Below are 17,635 nucleotides of genomic sequence, written 5' to 3' on the forward strand. Positions count from 1 at the left end.
GAAACTGAATGATGTATTGGCTAACTGGGCGATTCCCTTGACGAAGATGCAGGATCTCGACTGCTGCTGCTGACGTAGTTCTTCCTGGTTCATCGAAAATCCTTCCAAAGGCTGAATGGAACCGGAATAATTATCCAACAAAGGATCAGACCTCTCCCAGAGTGGTGGGGAGAGGTCCGATCCAGGTTGGCCTGTGACAAAGCTATTTGTATAGCGAAACGTGCGTTGGCAGTTCCGCTGATGCTATGCACCTTATTATCAAATACTATGTGCTGAAAAAAATACACTAATTTACTCCGTATACGGGTACCTGCGGAGTGCAGGGCGGGGTTACATGCATGTCTGCGGGAGGCTAATATTACTTAGATCCCGCATATAATAGCAACGAGTGCTGATAACAATACACATTACACATGGGGATATTGCTCCACTGATCAGCTTTTCATATATCCATACTGTGAAAGTTTATATTTGGTGATACGCTGATCCAGCTGGAAGCCAGGTCCCTGACTGCAGCAATCATAGGAGCTGCGTGATATCATTTATATTCTAAGTTTCTAACGGAATGTTAGATTGATTTTTCATATAAGAGGATCTCAATCTATACTGAGTGCAATTTTTATCTAACCATAGTGTAATTTATTATTAGATGCTACGAACAACATGCATATGTAACAGCACAACATTATTTGCAATCTATGTAACGATCTTAGTATAACACTGTTGCGATTACAAGAGTAATTTTTGCAACAATTATATTGCAGGATTACTATAAAGCAGCTGCACTCAACACATTAAGAATAGCATATTTATTATTAGTTAATATTATACGGTGACAGCATCAAGTTAATTTGGGATGCGTATGAATTTAAACATCAGCGGTATCATATTTTAATCACTTTCTCATTTCTTTAAACATTCTTTTTCTATTCTTGTTTTACTTTGCTAGCTTTACACGTGCTAATAAATATATGTATTATTATTTTATCATTTGATTTAATAAAAGTTATATTTTATATTTGATTTATTGCTAGGAGTGCAACTAGTCCAAGATTCTTTTTCCCCTTTACCCATTCCTTGTTCTAATTCAATCTATCTGCATTAAATCTTTGGTAGCACCCCCACTCATTGGACTTAATTATTATTATTAGATTGTTATAGGTTCAAAGAGAGGTGAAGCAAATAAGTTTACTATCTAAGTTCCAGTGCAGTGGACATACCCATGGTTTCTATTTGTGTGAAACCCAGTCTAGAGCAGGGACACTATATAGGCCACTTTGGATTTTGGAGACGGGAAGTTCGTAGGCTGTAATGTGAAATGAACATCGCATTGGTTCAAGAACCCACGACATAACTTAGGACTACCATCGAATTTATTAGGCGTCAGGAGGTGCAGATGGGATGGGGCGGGTGGTGCGGGAATGGCGGGAGCACTGGTTGGTTCGTGGCAACAGGCATGTTAACTGTTACCAGGGAGGCTTGCAAGGTGTCCTGATGAATAGACATCTCCTGTAAGAATTGGGCCATCTGCCGCTGCGAAGCTTCTAGACCCTCTAAACGACTGGCGATGCTTTGGAGCAGGTTAGCCCTCAAATCCTGTCCACTAGCTGAATCCTTTAGGCCAGTGCAAACTGTCACGGCTTGGCGTGGGCTTGGACCCGGAGTGGAGTCTGATGTGGAGTGGAGGCTTGTTTGCTGGAATTGAAAGCTAGCCGGTCTTAATGGAGTATGACTCATGAGGTGACTGGGTGCACGTAGGGCGAGCTACTGCTGAAGGGACGCGGGCAGGCACTCAGCGACCAGGGTCGGCCGGTCCGCAGCAGGTAGCGGGTACAGGAGGCAAGCTGGCACGCAGGGCTGGAGTGGTACGGAGCTATGACCTACACCTGACCAGAGTCCAAGATGGCCACGCCCAGTAGTCTCCAGCGCGGAAGCGCTGCCAGGCTCACCTGCTCACATCTCCCTCCAGATGGGTCCCCTTAGTCTGTGGAGACTCCCTGTGCCCAGCGCCGCTCTCCAGGATCCCACTCCACCACCAGAGGGGACGCGCCAGAGCGCCCGGCGAGGTAAGAGCCGTGACTCTGGCAGCCTCACAGCCCGGATCGTGACACAGTCTTACCTGGCTCCTAGGAGCTGCAACTGATGCAGTCCCTAGAAGCCAGGCTTGTGCACATGCACTGGTCTGCCTGTGTTTGTGCATATACCTTAGTCCCTGCCCCTGCCAGATCCATTTTGCATGAGCAATGGACCTGGCAGGCATCGAGACACGGATACTTCAGTCCGGGCCCAGAGAGCAGCATGGCGGGAAGCCCCCCTCCTCAAGAAGAGTAGGAGCTGCTACTGGTGCATGTTCATACCATGAGAGGAAACAGCTGACAGTTTTTTTTTAGGGGGTTTTTATAAAAAAAAATTAGAAATATTAAGGGGCCCATACACGGTGTGATTTTTTTACACGATATGGCCCATTTCGATCAGTCATGTAAAAAATGGCGGTTCTTATACGATTACAGTTCCGATGCGCATCCCCAGCGTCGTGAATCTGCATCACTAGATCATCGTTAGATTCCGACCAATCGTGTACGATGTGACACACATCGTATGCTGTTTTGCTTGTCGAAAGATCCGATGTACGACGTCTTGAAAAACCCCTTCCCTTGAAAAAAAGATTCCAGCAGATGCATCGTGAGGTTGTTCGCTGCATATGTTATATCGTAACCGATTTGCAATCGCTTTACAACACATCTGATCATTTGCTCGTTTGTACAATCGTTCTATTTCTTGCCACAATTCGTCAAGGGAAGAATCTGAAGGGTAATCGTACCCGACATTGGAACGTTTGGAAATCACACCGTGTATGGGCCCCTTTACACATTTTTGTATTGATTTGTGGACCTGTTACAAGAATTGATCCTCTGCGAGTTTTTGATCATCTTGGTCCAAAATCTATGCAGATGTGACGATGCACATTTATTAAAACTGATGCATATGTCTAAGGCATAGAATAATCATTTACATTTCACCAGAAACATTTCAGGCTATGATTAGTTGCTTAGGATAGTTCCAACTATTTCTAATATATTAGTTTAACTGTTTGGCTGCTTTGGCTATTCTATCATGGCTATTCTATCATTTATGACTCTTGTATAATCATCAAGGACTAAGAAGATAGAATATTTATCTGGTTATATCTTGAACTTCCCAGAATGGAATAGATGGCAATTACCCAGAACTCTGTGTTTGACCCTTCTACTCAAATGTCAAGAGGAGAGAGCCTTGATCATTGTATAAGACTGTGTGGGAGTGCTAGAATTCTGACATATGTGAAATGAAGGAATCAGGCTTTTAAGCTGTATCATACCTTCTGCTTCAATGCTTTATGATACACTTCAGATAAACAGTTGAAGGAACTGTAATTGAGCTAGCATTTACAATGCAAGGGGTGGGGGGAAGATAGAATTCAAAGAGGGAGAAGCAGAAAGAGCTGGCCACTTATATAGACTACTGCTCAAACTCCTCCCATAAGTAACAAACCAATCAACTTGCACTTTTACATCATGCACCCTTAAAATAAACTTTATTCTTGCATAACAAACTTTAAACTCATTCACATCCAAAATGAGATGCCTAAAGCCACACCCTCTGGGTTTAAACAGCCATACTCTTAAGCTGATTACACACTATACAAAATATTGTACAATATTTTGTTCCAACGTGGATCGGAATGATATATGTGCAGTAGTTATCCCCGATTGTACCACGATGTTCGAGCATCACATCATGATGAAGGAACAGATAGGACGATGAAATGAACAACCAGGTACTGTTACATGCAGCATGTAACAAGACATTGCGTCGTCATAAACTGCATGGTGCAATGTGTATGGTGCACACGATGTACCGCTACATCATAACGCACTGTCGGCTGGGTTACACTTCATATAGTGTGTACCTAGCTTTAATGCATTGCACAACTGTGTTTAAAATGTTTTATGGGCAGTTCAGTGATGCTCAGTTCCCTGGCGAGACTGGCAAAGCAGAGGTATGCATAGATTGACCTCATCGCGGCCAGTCATGAGCCTTCTGTTCATTTGTAACCTAGGTCATATGTGAAATGCATTGGAAGCCTGGTGAATGGGTTTTGCCTACTAATTAGGGTAATGCAGTCTGGATGGAGATGTACTCAAATACTGTATATAAAACAGGTATATTCAACAAAGAAAATGTTTTATTTATAAATCAATGCCATATTGTGCAATGCTTTACATTGAGGTGATCATGACACAAACAAATTACATACATTAACATGAAATAGAAGGTAAAGATGGCCTTGCTCAAATGAGCTAACACTCTAAGAGGTATGGAGAATACATGATACAGGGGCGCACATCATTTCAAGTTGGTTTCATGAACATGACAATGAGTTCAGTGAACTCTAATGGCATCCACAGTCACCAAGGGGTCTATTTACTAAGCTGTGTTAGGAGCAGAGTGAAAAGTGATAAGAAAGTGATAAGGTGCCAGCCAATCAGCTCCCAACTGTCATTTTTCATATATAGCCTGTGAGATGACAGTTGGGAGCTGAGTGGCTGGCACCTTATCACTTTTCACTCTGTCTCCTAACACTGCTTAGTAAATAGACCCCCAAATCTTAAGGTGTATGTTTTTCTGTTGTTGTTTTTGACACTCATGTCCACTGCCAGGCAGTGATTGTCAGTGTCACATATCTATACTTTACCGGCTCTAGATGAGGCTGGGGGCTGTCCAGCAGCTCCCAGAGCACTGGGCAAGCCCCCAGCATGATGAAAATGGGGCCACGCCCCCTTGCCAATAGGCCACACACCCTATTTTCAGATGTGCGCCCGCGGCACACGCAAATATCCCTCCTCTTCGGGTTGATATGTTGGGAGGTATGCATGTTGGGTGCTTCCCTCTTAAAAGAAACTGCCAGCTGCTGCTCCTCCAGGCACTCAGTGTGGTGGCACTGCAGGACATTGAGAACACTACTGTTTATTATTATGTGACTCTTTCAGGGCATGATTTAGAGTTAAGCAAGAAGGAGCAATTTGCTCATGGACAGCCCATGTTGCAGTATAAGGAGTGCAATGCAAGAAAAATGCAAGTTGATATTGCATGTAGCAAACACATATTGGGCATTTTGTTTTTACACTTAAATGTAGAATTATTGTATGTTTGGCCGCACTTCTTCCAACTATACAACTCTCTGCTAATTTATTTTTATAGCTTTCCAACCTGCTGTGTAGCATGGTTATACCATCTGGTTTGGTGGCAAAAAATGTAATTAAGAGGAGCATGATTACTGGGACAAGAGTAGTCAGAGCCAGTGTCTAATGCAGAGGGAGATAGCAATTTAGGCACCTCTGCCCATGGATATGGTTACAAATACTGTCACTGTGAACAATATTGTTACATTAGTAGAATTTCAGGCAACAGTTCATGGTTTCATACGACATCATAATCGTACCGTTGTTCCCCATCCCTTGCAGTGCCTACACTGAATGATATGTCATTCTGGGTAGGCACCCTCCATTATCCCTGAACATGGCCAATATGTCGTTATCGACAGATTGACCAACATGTTAAGCCAATGATTGATGTCGAAAACGACCAGTGGGAGCACGCATTGCTGGTCGTTTTCCACATTTTCATGCCCGAATCTTGCATGAGTAATGAGCGATTGCGCGAATACGTTGACGTAATCGTGCAATCGCTCTTTAATATCTGCTAGTGGATACGCGGCTTTAGATTTAAGTAGATTTGCATAAATGGATACAATGTTCGGATTAGTAAGACTTTAATATATAAAATACTGCAAGTGCATTAACAGCATTGATGCAACTATTATAGTCTCAATGTTTGTTTATTACTGTTCTCTCCCACAAATGTGGCCTTCAATAACATAAAAATAATAACAAAAATAATCTAATCATCAACAAATTGTAAAACATTAATAATAATTGTCATTTTATGTATTTATATAAGTAGTTAATTCAAAGATAGAACAATAGTAATTTCAGTAGTAAGATTCTTAGATAGCTTACTTAGATATAAGTTGTGATAATGTTGATGATGAGTTTTTAATTTAAATGCAGTATTGGGTATTCAGGAGCTTGCCTAATGCCTCAAATTGCCCTTCTGGACGTCTTTTCTAATGCAAACCCATCCTTTATTACTGTAACTCATAATAATTAATCCCTACACAGACAGCACATCCATCCAGATGGTATAAAATGCACAAACCTACTATCATATTCTAATTTTATCAGCAACCTATATATTTTTTCTGTAAGTATGCAGACACTGTTAGCAAATACTGTTAAAAAAAAGTAATACAATTCTAAATAATATTTAAAAATCAAACATTTAAATGTGCCAAAAATGGTATGCTTAAAGGGGTGTAGGACCAACATGTCAGTATGTATCTACAATATAATGGAAGTCTAAATAAGATGGAGGACTAGATTTACTAAGAAGTGACTTTGAAAAGCTGCTGATTCTCTGCTGGTTAGGCCTCATAATTTAAAATGGCAATAATATTTAAAGCAATGCCAGGCATATTTTGCTTTAATATTATTGCCGTTTTAAATGTCAAGTCAAAACCGCTGTGAATCTGAAGCTTACAAAAAGTTGCTGCTTAGTAAAACTAGCCCTGGGTCTTTTTAAGCATAGCATGCACTACCTCCCAACATTTATATAGTCAAAATTTTAACATATCCTAAACCCTAATCCACTCAAACACAGGCACTTTCTGCTCAATTACATTTGTATTTGTCAAAGAGCAGCACATTTCCATGGAAGCTTATCTGGAGTGTACTGCCAAAATTGTGGCAGTTGGGAGGTATATCCGGCTGTGTGTGAGCCATACATGCCTATCCACCCAGTTTTCGCGTGAGGCTCACGATTTTTTGGGTAACCCCCCGTACCCCCCGCACCCCCGGTAGGGTAGGGTAGGCATTTCCTAGTGAAGTGTGCAGAATGAGGAGAATTCCCACAGCGATCACGTGTCTCCGTGTAGGGGGCAGGGCTTAAGATATGATTCTACATGAGTCACGTCATTTGACCCCGCCCCCTATGTAAATTCCAGCATATCGCGGCAGGGCTTAATGAAGCAACTTGTTAGACCCCGCCCCCATCACCACCCTCCTGCTTCTCTTACCCGGGCTTCTCCCGGGAAGAGATATTAAAAGGTAGGCAACTATGGTGTGAGCACTACAGTATACAGTAATCACAGTTGTGGTGACAGTTTTCTATCACAAATTAAACTGTTGTGTAAAGAGGTTTCTAAAGGGTTAAAAAAAACTTTCTAGCACCACTATGTCTATATTTATATCCCAATCAGTTTCAGGTAAATAAATACCACTTTAATGTTTTATGTTTCATTAAAGTGGTATTTACCTAAAATTGTTTGGGATATTTTATGTGTTATATCCCTTAAAAAAGAAATAGTGATTTTAAAGAAAAGTGCAATATCAATTTATGATTCATATGCGATGTAAAGAAACCTTGATGTGCAGATCATCACAGTAGGAAGTGTGAGAATGGTATGCTTACTCACTCATAACTACTGCAGTATATAGTTAATAGCAGTGGCGTATCTACTGTATAATGTGTGCAGGGTGTGCGGTGCACACAGGCCCCCAAGTCCAGGGGGGCTTGCACCGCACAACCTGCACCCATATTGCTTAAAACTTACCTTTCCGATGTCCCACGCAGGGTGTCAGCTTTGTCCAAAAAGCCGGAATAGTGCCCAGTGTCTACTAATGCTCCGGTGGCTTGCCAGCCACATTAGTTGGCTGCCGGCCACCTAGAAGAGAGGAGAAGGCCCCGGACGAATAATGCACACGGGCCCCCTCCTCTCTAAAGACGCCCCTGGTGAATAGGATTTATTTTGGAGTTGACATGGATGCTATTATAAAGAAACCTTTATAAGTTTTACACAGTCTACCTAATTGTAAGTTGGGAACGTCAGGATTTCTACATATATATACTTATTTACCATGACTTTTATTAAATATTTTAATGATGCTTTGCTGTTGTAACTTTTTTAAATGTATTTTTTTCTCTTTTTTTATAGATCTGAAACTTAAAAGAACATCTTTGATCTGTTAACACGGTTTATTTGTGTCACTGGACAATACTGCCTAGAAGTTGTATCCAAATAACAGATTCCATGGGGACTGTGCCAGATCCTTTGGGATCTGACAAGACATCACCTACATCAGCAGAAGAAGAATGTCCTGCTTGTGATATATCCTTGGCTGTTACTCACCAACTCAAACTGGCAACATCCAACAATAATGGAAATGCCACTCAAATCACAAATGTATGTTCATCTGACCTAAATTCCCAACTATATACAATAAGGTCTGATAATGAAAATATATGTGAACTTGAAATGCAAGAAACCAACAAAACAATGTCTTCATTTAGGACTTGTAGCCAATCAGAAATCTTACCTCCTACAGTTGTAGAGCAATCAGCAAGGAATGAGACGCCAGCCATCAAAGACCCTATTCAACTTGGCTCCCCTACCAACAACACAACAGAATCACTGGCAATTATAGATCCGTCTATTGTAACAAATTTGACGTTGCTGAGTGAGGCACAAGCAACAGAGGAGAGCAGTTTGCCAACAAGCAGAACTGTAGTAGAAACAGTAACAGATGATGAAGTACAGTTGAAGGTAGAGACCAGTACAACAAGCACACAGTTATCAGAAATGTCACCAAACACGAACACTAAAATGTCAGATAGTGGTAACAATGGACATATGTCTGTAGTCAGCCAAGAAGTAGATAGAGGGAACACACTGGCAGAAACAAATCTCCATTCAGATCCTTTACAAGAAGAATCAAAGATGAAAGATGTTACACATGTCCTTTCACCTGAGCAATGCACACAGATTAGCCTAGCTGAAGCAGTAAGTACAAATGGCAATGATGAAGCACTGGAAATGCAGTCAGTATGCAAGTTTAAGGAAATGGGCACAATGACATCACAGCTAGAAAGCTGGGAAAAGCAAGATGCTGAAGTACAAGCTGTAGCGAACGTGGAGAATAAATCTGTTTCCACTAGCCCAAGTATATTAGCTGCATTCTTAAAAGCCAACTCTCCAGTACTTAAGGAAAGACAGGAACAAGTGTGTATCATTTATCAGGGTAACCCCGGAAACCCACAGATTGATCGTGCTAATTTTGCATTGCATTCACAGCTTTCCCAAAACCATTTGACTCCAAAAGTACGTTTCCAGCCACCTGATGCAATGGGCGCCCAAGCTCTCCAGCTGCACAATAAAAGTCCTCCAGATATGGTACGGTCTCCCTACCAGCACCCAGAACTAGTAAGAAATTCACAGGTTATATATAGAAGTGAGATAGATGGACAAGGGCTGTGTCTCAGAGAAAGCTACCCAATGCAACAGATGCAAAAGTCTAACGCTTCTCCAATTTTAATGAATGTGAAACCTGTTTACCAAATCAACATAGAAAATAGTGCTCAACAAAAAGCTTGCCAGAGAACAAAAGACATGTTTAACGAGCAGTCACAATTTAGAGCAGCACATGATATGGGCAGCAAAGCTAGACTGCACCATTTAAGTGGAGTAGAAAATATTCAGCTACATAATATCCGTCAAGACGGTGAACAGACGGACACGCTTAGTGTTCCTGGTGAAGGTAACTCTGATCGGAAACCTTTTCATTTTAAAATAACTAATGAGCAGGGTTCCACCCAGGCTATCCTCACCACAGATATAAAGAAGCCAAAGAAGGAGGAAAGGCCGACTCCGCTTCATGTTGAAGTACAAGTTAACAGCAGTATTGGGGCTACTGGAGGTCAAGTAGAGGAAATACTTGAAGTCTTAGTTAGGAAGGACCAGGATGAAGGTGAGCATGCCAAAAGATCAAGCAGTTTAACTTTGCAAACCAGACCTGCATCAGACTTGAGTTCAGTGCAGCTAACACCACGCCTAAGGAAAGCTAGGGATGATAAGAAGGAACCACTTCTGGTCACCCTACCTACCTCTGAACCTGCAAAGTCACTTGGAAAAAAAACAAGTCCAGGTACAAGCACAGAGGCTAAAACGCAAGCAAAACAACCAACTAAAAGTGTGAAAGATGTAGTATGGGATGAACAGGGCATGACATGGGAAGTCTATGGAGCTGCAATGGACCCAGAAGCATTAGGGATTGCTATACAGAACCATTTACAAAGACAAATCAGAGAACATGAGAAAATGATTAGGGCTCAATTAAAGCAAAACCGTAAATCAATTAGTTCTGATACTTCAGGAAAAAAGCACAAAAGAAGACAGCACAGAGTATTTCAGTCTATACTTAAGAATTTCAGACGACCCAACTGCTGTAGTCATCCTCCTCCTACTGCTGTGGTAGAGTGACTGTAAATTTGTGAAATGTTTTCATTTATTGCCATATCAATTAGTAGACAAAATGTTTTTTGCACTTAAGAACATGGTTGGTATTTTTTATTTAATTACTGTACAGGGTTTAGGGTGATTGTCACATCACTATTTTATAACACAATATCACTTTATTCTGGTTGCAAGTTTCTTGACTGAGTTTTTGTAAGTGTTGAATTTATATTTTCATCACTATAAACAAAGAAGCAAGTTTAAAATGAAGTTCCTTAGTTCCTGAAATGTTAGTAAGTATGCCGATAAATGCAGTGCCAGAGAAGCCTTTATCACATCAGCCTTTTTTTTTTTTAACTCTGAAGTTTATTATGATAACAGAATGAGTGAATATGAATTGTTGTATATAGACCAATGCATTTTAAACAAAACAGAATAATTTTCCACTATACCAATTTGAACTTCTCACCTTAGATATTCAACAGCACCTGTGTCATTGGAAACGTCAAACATTTAATGAACAAAGTGAAGCATATGGCTCCAGTAGAAATAACTCATGGACCTGGCTGCCTTATGCTTTGTGTGGTCGGTGATCTATGACAAATATAATTAATAAAAATCATTAGTAAATGTATGTTGTCAATAGCTGCTGTGAGTAATTGAATGTTACAGTTTCCAAAGGTAATTCGCACATCTAAATGATGCTATTGAAATAACCCTAAAACTCTATCCAATGTTAATAATTCAGTCATGTATTTTTATTTTCCTGTATGTAAATTTATTTTTGATATAATGCAGTGCATTTGGTGAAATTAGGACTCCTGTATTTTTTAAGAGAAATCATGGACTTTCCTTCTCAGATAAAGGCTATTTTACCCATTAAAAGTATCCAATTTTGCATAAAAAAATGTTAAAGAAACACAGATGGCACATGCTGCTGCTAATGCTACTAATTTAATTACGTTCTGGAAAAATAAAGTGTGCAAGATGGCAAATGAAGAATTACCTTAGGAAAATAGGAGTTCTTGGTTAAACGGCTTAGTATAATAATAATAATAATAATAATAATAATAATAATAATAATAATAATAATAGTAATTGTATTTATATAGCGCTTTTCTCCCGCAGGACTCAAAGTCGCTTTGCAGACATCAGAAAACATGGTACATTGTTCAAGGATTAGCTTTTGCAGAAAATAGAAGATAATCCACACTGAGATAATTAAAAACAACCAGAACCTAAAGAGCACAATGAAAGTATTGTAGGGTTGGTGCAGATATTTTACGAAGTAACTTCCACGGGTTATATATTTCACCAACAAAAGGTACCAGATGAGGCAGCCATCTTGGGCGCACTACGTAGGATTACCCTGGGTGGAATAGGTTATGCCTAGAAGAGATGACACAAAATAGGTGGTTGCAGCATCCTAACGCTAGGAGTAGGGTCCCACCATAATCCTCAGGTCCATGTATTTTTCATCCCATCCACGAGTGTACCAAATGAGGCAACCATGTTGGGCGCACTACGAAGGTTACAATGTGGGAGATAAGCCGTACAAGGACCCAAGGCATATATGGGAAAACTGACGCGTGTGGCAGTATGATATACCCAGTATGAATAGATCCATGTGAAGTACATACTGCCTATGGAGGATGCAGTACATTGGAGGTATAGCACGCAGGCATATCATACAGTGGGGCGGAAGTACATGGTTCAAAACAGGGAGTAGCAAATACTGCAAACACTGATGCAGTTTGGGCATGATGTATATGGGTGACTCAAACATTTGTAATATAATACACCCAGACTGAATAGATCCACGTGTTTGTTCATCCTGCCCAAGAAATAACCATCCAGGCAACCATCTGGGGCGCACTGTGTAGGTTACATCAGGCAGGGTGAGCAAGTAGCGGAAGTATCACATCCAGGCGGAGAGAAAATAAAAATAATGAATAAGAAGCTAAATACAAAGGTATAAAAAGGCCATCTTAAAAGAATAGCGACAGCATTTTAAGGTAAAAACCATAACAAAGTTAATCAGAAATTAAAAATAACGGTGTAAACTGTAACAGGTAACATGACTGCACCAAGCGTTTCCCTCATTCGAGTGCGAGAGCCTGACGAATCCAGAAGTTTGTTGAGTGCGATTTGGATGCAGCATGAGACTGCCCCAAACCCAGTCTAAGGGGGGGGCGGGTGAATTGAAGGTGGGGTGGTAGTATTCCAGAGCTGCAGTGTTTGAGAGATTGTTCCATTTTGGTTTAGAAAGTAGTTCAAAGTCCACATCCAGTTCCAACTCCGGTTCTAACTCCATACTTCAGATGACATGCTAATGATACAGGCTATAGTGGCAGGCCAAACCTTTGCAGGCTTTTAGATGATTCCCCTTTGTAGGAGATGCTGGGTCAGCTGGTACAGGGGGAGGGAGTGTTTGAGCAATTTGTTCAACAAAATAATTAATGGTGGGGGATGTTGCAGACACACAATTGCAAAACAAACTTTCAATACAGATTATTCTTGCAATTAAAAGCATCAGTGCATTCATTTCCCTGAAAAGAGATGAGATGAGAGATGGTATTAAAACTTAACTCCGGTTCTAACTCCATACTTCAGATGACATGCTTAAGGTGCTGGCTATACTAGTATAGTATAAATGAATAATGACATTAATAGAAGCATATATTTTAGATCACCTGGTTAGTTATATATAAGGTAGAGTAAAATAGATAAATTCCAATGTTGCTGTTTTTAAGGGGACATATTTTGGAAAAGTTAATTTGAACAAGAAGAAAAAAAAGAGCAGTCACAGGGATTCCTGATTCCTAAGGCAAGTTATTCATCTCATTTAACTTAAATGGACGATAAAATGCACCGAAAGAGAACTGTGCTGTTTCTGGCCTTTAACGTGTCTTAGGGGTTATGTAATAAGGTCCATTGATACGGAACCTGCAGGATTTTAGTTTGTCGCTAAAGTTATCAACCTTGTTATAACTGAGTGCTGCTTTAAACCAAACAGTAGCTGAAAATGGTCAAGCAAAATTTAGCAAACAAACATATTATCTGCTCAAAATTAAGAAAGCAGTTTTTAAAAAAAAAAATAGTTTTAAAAAATGTTACTAGCAATTTAGAATTTCCTAGACACAGTAGTTTTAATAAAGGAAGATCTATAAGTCAACTAAAAAATGTTTTTTCCTATCCAACAATATTATATAATGTAGCAACTGCACAAAAGTATCCAAGATGTCCAGCATATGATGGGTTGTAGTTATGTGTCACAATCCCAACAGCAGAATGCCGGCAAGGGATTTATGATAGGTGTCGAAATACCGACGCCTATCATAATCCCAACGCTGGAATCCAGGATGATGCGTGTCCGGAATGGGTCAGCGGCAGCCCGACAGGAGCAGAGTGCGACGCAGCGGAAGCCCGACAGCGCTGGAAATCCCGATCGTGGATAGGTAAGTATCCACTAACCTAACCTAACCCCCCTAACCCTAACCCTCCTTAGGGGTGCCTAACCCTAACTTCCCCCCCAAGTGCCTAACCCTAATCCCCCCTCTAAGTGCCTAACCCTATCCTCCCCCTTCCCCGCTACCTAAACCTAAGTCCCCCGGGGGGGTGCCTAACCCTAAGTCCCCCCCCCGGGGGTGCCTAACCCTAACCCTCCCTCCCCCTAGCCTAACCCTAAGTCCCCCCCGGGATCCCTAAACCTAACCCTCCCCCCCGCGGCTGTCCGCTCGCGGCGCCCGGCATCACTACGATCGTGATGCCGGACGCCGGTCTCCCGGTGTCGGGGAAATGCAGGGCGTCTACATCTAGATGCCCGGCATTTCACTCTTGCCGAGATAAGACAGTTGGGAAGCCGGCTGCCGGTATATAGGCAGTCGGCTTCCCGATTGCTTCCCGCGTGCCCGAACGAGGTAAGTCCGGGGCGCCTGTCCTGTTAGCCACAGGGGGAAGGGTTAGATTTAGGGCAGTTATCGGGGTTAGCGTTAGGTCTTGGGGGGAGGGTTAGGCACCCCCAGGGAGAGGTTAGAGTTAGGCCCCCCCTGGGAGGGTTAGGTTTAGGGAGCGGTAAGGGGGGTTTAGGGGTAGGCACCCCCAGGGAGAGGTTAGAGTTAGGCCCCCCCTGGGAGGGTTAGGTTTAGGGAGCGGTAAGGGGGGTTTAGGGGTAGGCACCCCGGGGGGAGGTTAGGGTTATGCACTAGGGGGGAGGTTAGGGTTAGGTACAACTAAGGGAGGGCTAGGGGGGGCAGGGGAGGTTAGCATACTTACCTGCCTCTGTCGGTATTTTCATCCTGTCGGGCAGCTGCTGTCGGGATTTGAACCGGCTAAACAGCCGCCGGCATTTCAATCCCTTTCCATACAGATATAGCTATCCTTTTGGCCAGATATAACTTAGATAGAGCGGCTTTGAGTAATATACAAATTAAAAAAATAAATCTTGTGATAAGGTGTCACATACTAGTATTCTATAGAAACTCTGTAGAATACTAGCTTGTGATTCCTTATGACGAGTTGTGATACCTTATCAGAAAATGTCTAGCATATCATGCAAAGCCACAAAAATGTTCAGCTGGAAGGATGGTTAAATGAGAACACATCATATCCACAGAATTCTGAATGTACTATATATTAATGCACCAAGTGACGGTACGGAGGTATAGAAGCATTCCAAAAGTACTTGCAAGGACAGTTTTAGTTAAAACCACTTCACACACTGCAACCAATGCTTAATGCCCCCACAGCCTACTACATTATACATTTTTCTTTTCTGTTTTTAATATTTACATATCTAAATTCCCTAAGAAATTAGAAATGCATACATTCCATATTTTACCTACATATACGGGTCTATTTACTAAGCCTGGGAGAGGGATAAAGTGGATGGAGATAAAATACCAACCAATCAGCTTCTAATTGTCATTTTTAAAACACAGCCTGTAAAGTAACAGTTAGGAGCTGATTAGTTGGTACTTTATCTCCATCCACTTTATCTCTCTCCAAGGCTTAGTACACAGACCCCTATGTCTCTATTGCACTGTTTTCCATTAGTTGGTCGCACACACATTGGCTAAGTGTTCTGACTATGGGCTCTATTTATTAACATTATTTTGACTAAAATGAAGTGAAAAAGGGTGTTTTCACACCCTTTTCACATTATTTTAGTATCACCTATAGTTATTACAGGACAATTGGTGTAGAATTCGTAAAATTCTACTCCAACCCTAAGTATCACTTATTTTTTGTAAGCAGATCGCATTTTTCATAATTGTAATGGGAAATGTGATCTGTCTGGTAGTTACTAAAAATAAATTGTGAAAAAAATACGTAGGGAGTCCCTGTGATAATAACGCCACCTGGAGGTGGTGTTATCCAGGGTCTCCCCCGGTTACCGGACTCCTGCTCTGCTCTAACGGGGAGAGCAAAGCCAGGAGTTGGTCCCAGTAATCAGCTGTGTGGTCTAAACAGACCGCAAGCTGATTACTGTAAAAAAAAAAAAAAAATTAACTTACCTGACTCCATGGACCGGTGATCGGGGCTCCGGTGATGTCCTCCCTCCGGTCAGCTGGTCTCCAATACTGCACTGCGGCCCGGTCATCAGGTGATCGGGTCCCAGTGCAGTATGGGATATCACCTGACCGGAGGCATGGAGGACATAATCGGAGGCCCTGGTCATGCAGGTAAGTGTAATTAAGTGAGGGGGGTGTCGCGGGGGGTCTGTGATAGCGGTGGATGGGGTTTAGTGCTGGGGGGTATCAGCGACGGCAGGTCGGCGCATGTGCGGGCACTTTGTCACAGTATTTTTTCCGAAAATACTGTGACTAGTGTGCGGATGGCATTCGCAGGGACAGAGCTTTATCGCAAGCTCTGTCCCTGCAAGGGATTTGTAGTAAATCCCTGTGATATTGCCTGAATTCGCAATGCGAATTCAGTCATTAATATCACACTACAATCTGCATTCAATATGCTGATTGTAGTAAATAGAGCCCTATGTGTTGTAACCATGTAGGCAGAAGAAGGGGCCATTTACAAATGAGCATACCCAGGGATCTGGCTTATTTCAGATGGATCTCTTGCACTATGGATAAGACTGGTGCAAATGCAAGCTGATAATGATGAATAGCCACTGTGCATCCACATAGATGCAGCCAATTCTGAATACAAGCAAAAATCTGCATTTATTTCCAAGCACAAAATACAGTATGACTGCATCTGTGGGCAACCTCTGTCAGACTCTGGATCAGTCCCTGTAAGTTCCTGAACCTTCTCCCTTCAAATAAACAAAACTGCAGGTAAAAAAGGATTTTGCTGCATGAGCATAAGAGTTTTAGGCAATTGTCAATCCATGCTAATCTGAGGACACTACTGTGTGACCCAAATGTATGCTGGGTAAAATTCTTAATTTTACCTATAATTCTGCAGTTGAGAAAATATGTGAATCTATTTTATAAATGATGAAACAATTTGTTATGGTCTCATATTTTACTTATTGCCACTAGGTTCTTCATATTGAATAGCAAAGATGGTTTCTTTATTTATTTTTCCATTTTTAAGTATTTATGGTTAACACATTTTTATTATTGTTTTATTTGACTATGCTTCCTCTTACACCTTTGTAAAAGCAATATAAAACAGCAACTCAATGTAAATATATATGCATTTATTTGAATGTCAGCATATTTTGTAATCCATTTTAAATGTTTGTTTCCTTTACATAATTAAATATAAAATGATTGACATCTGTCTGCAAAAATAAATGTATTACTAACATTGAAGAGGTTTGTATTTAAAAACAATTTGTGAGTCTCTGTGTGATTGTAGTATTTAATGTATCGTAGCCCTAAAAAAATTCACTTCTTCATGCAAAATATTTGAAAGATGTGCTAATAGAATTTTTTTTTATATAGCGGCCACTTTCAGTGTTTCAAAAGTGTGATATAGAAACAAGTAAAGGTGGAGCTAAACTTGGTTGATGTTTTGTGTAAAACTAAAAAAGTTACATAAAGCTATTAAAATAAATAGCTTTAATAAGCAACACTCCATTTGTATGTATTGTAAAACGTAATAAATTACTACATCTACTAATCCATAAACTATTGAAAGATATTATGTGTCAAGAGCTGTAGAAAAAAGTGTTGTTTCTTTATTTGAATGAATTAATATTTTTGGCACACATTTCAAATCTCAACCACAATAGTAATTTAAAAGAAAACATGGACTTTTTTTTATTATAGCAGTATGTAA

The 17,635-nt window shown here is 40.9% G+C and overlaps 1 protein-coding gene across 1 annotated transcript in view; it reads left to right on the forward strand.

Annotated features, from left to right (window-relative positions):
• Positions 1 to 11,110, forward strand: part of GPRIN3 (GPRIN family member 3) — a 111,413-nt gene extending 100,303 nt beyond the window's left edge. The window contains exon 2 of the mRNA XM_088464475.1: positions 8,093 to 11,110. Within this exon, the coding sequence (XP_088320601.1) occupies positions 8,189 to 10,414 (2,226 nt within the window). The 5' untranslated portion in view covers positions 8,093 to 8,188 and the 3' untranslated portion in view covers positions 10,415 to 11,110. The remainder of the gene's footprint in view (positions 1 to 8,092) is intronic.
• Positions 11,111 to 17,635: the final 6,525 nt, after the last annotated feature.

The sequence above is a fragment of the Taudactylus pleione genome, unplaced genomic scaffold (assembly GCF_031769625.1).
Source record: "Taudactylus pleione unplaced genomic scaffold, aTauple2 ptg000055l, whole genome shotgun sequence".
Taxonomy (NCBI): domain Eukaryota; kingdom Metazoa; phylum Chordata; class Amphibia; order Anura; family Myobatrachidae; genus Taudactylus; species Taudactylus pleione.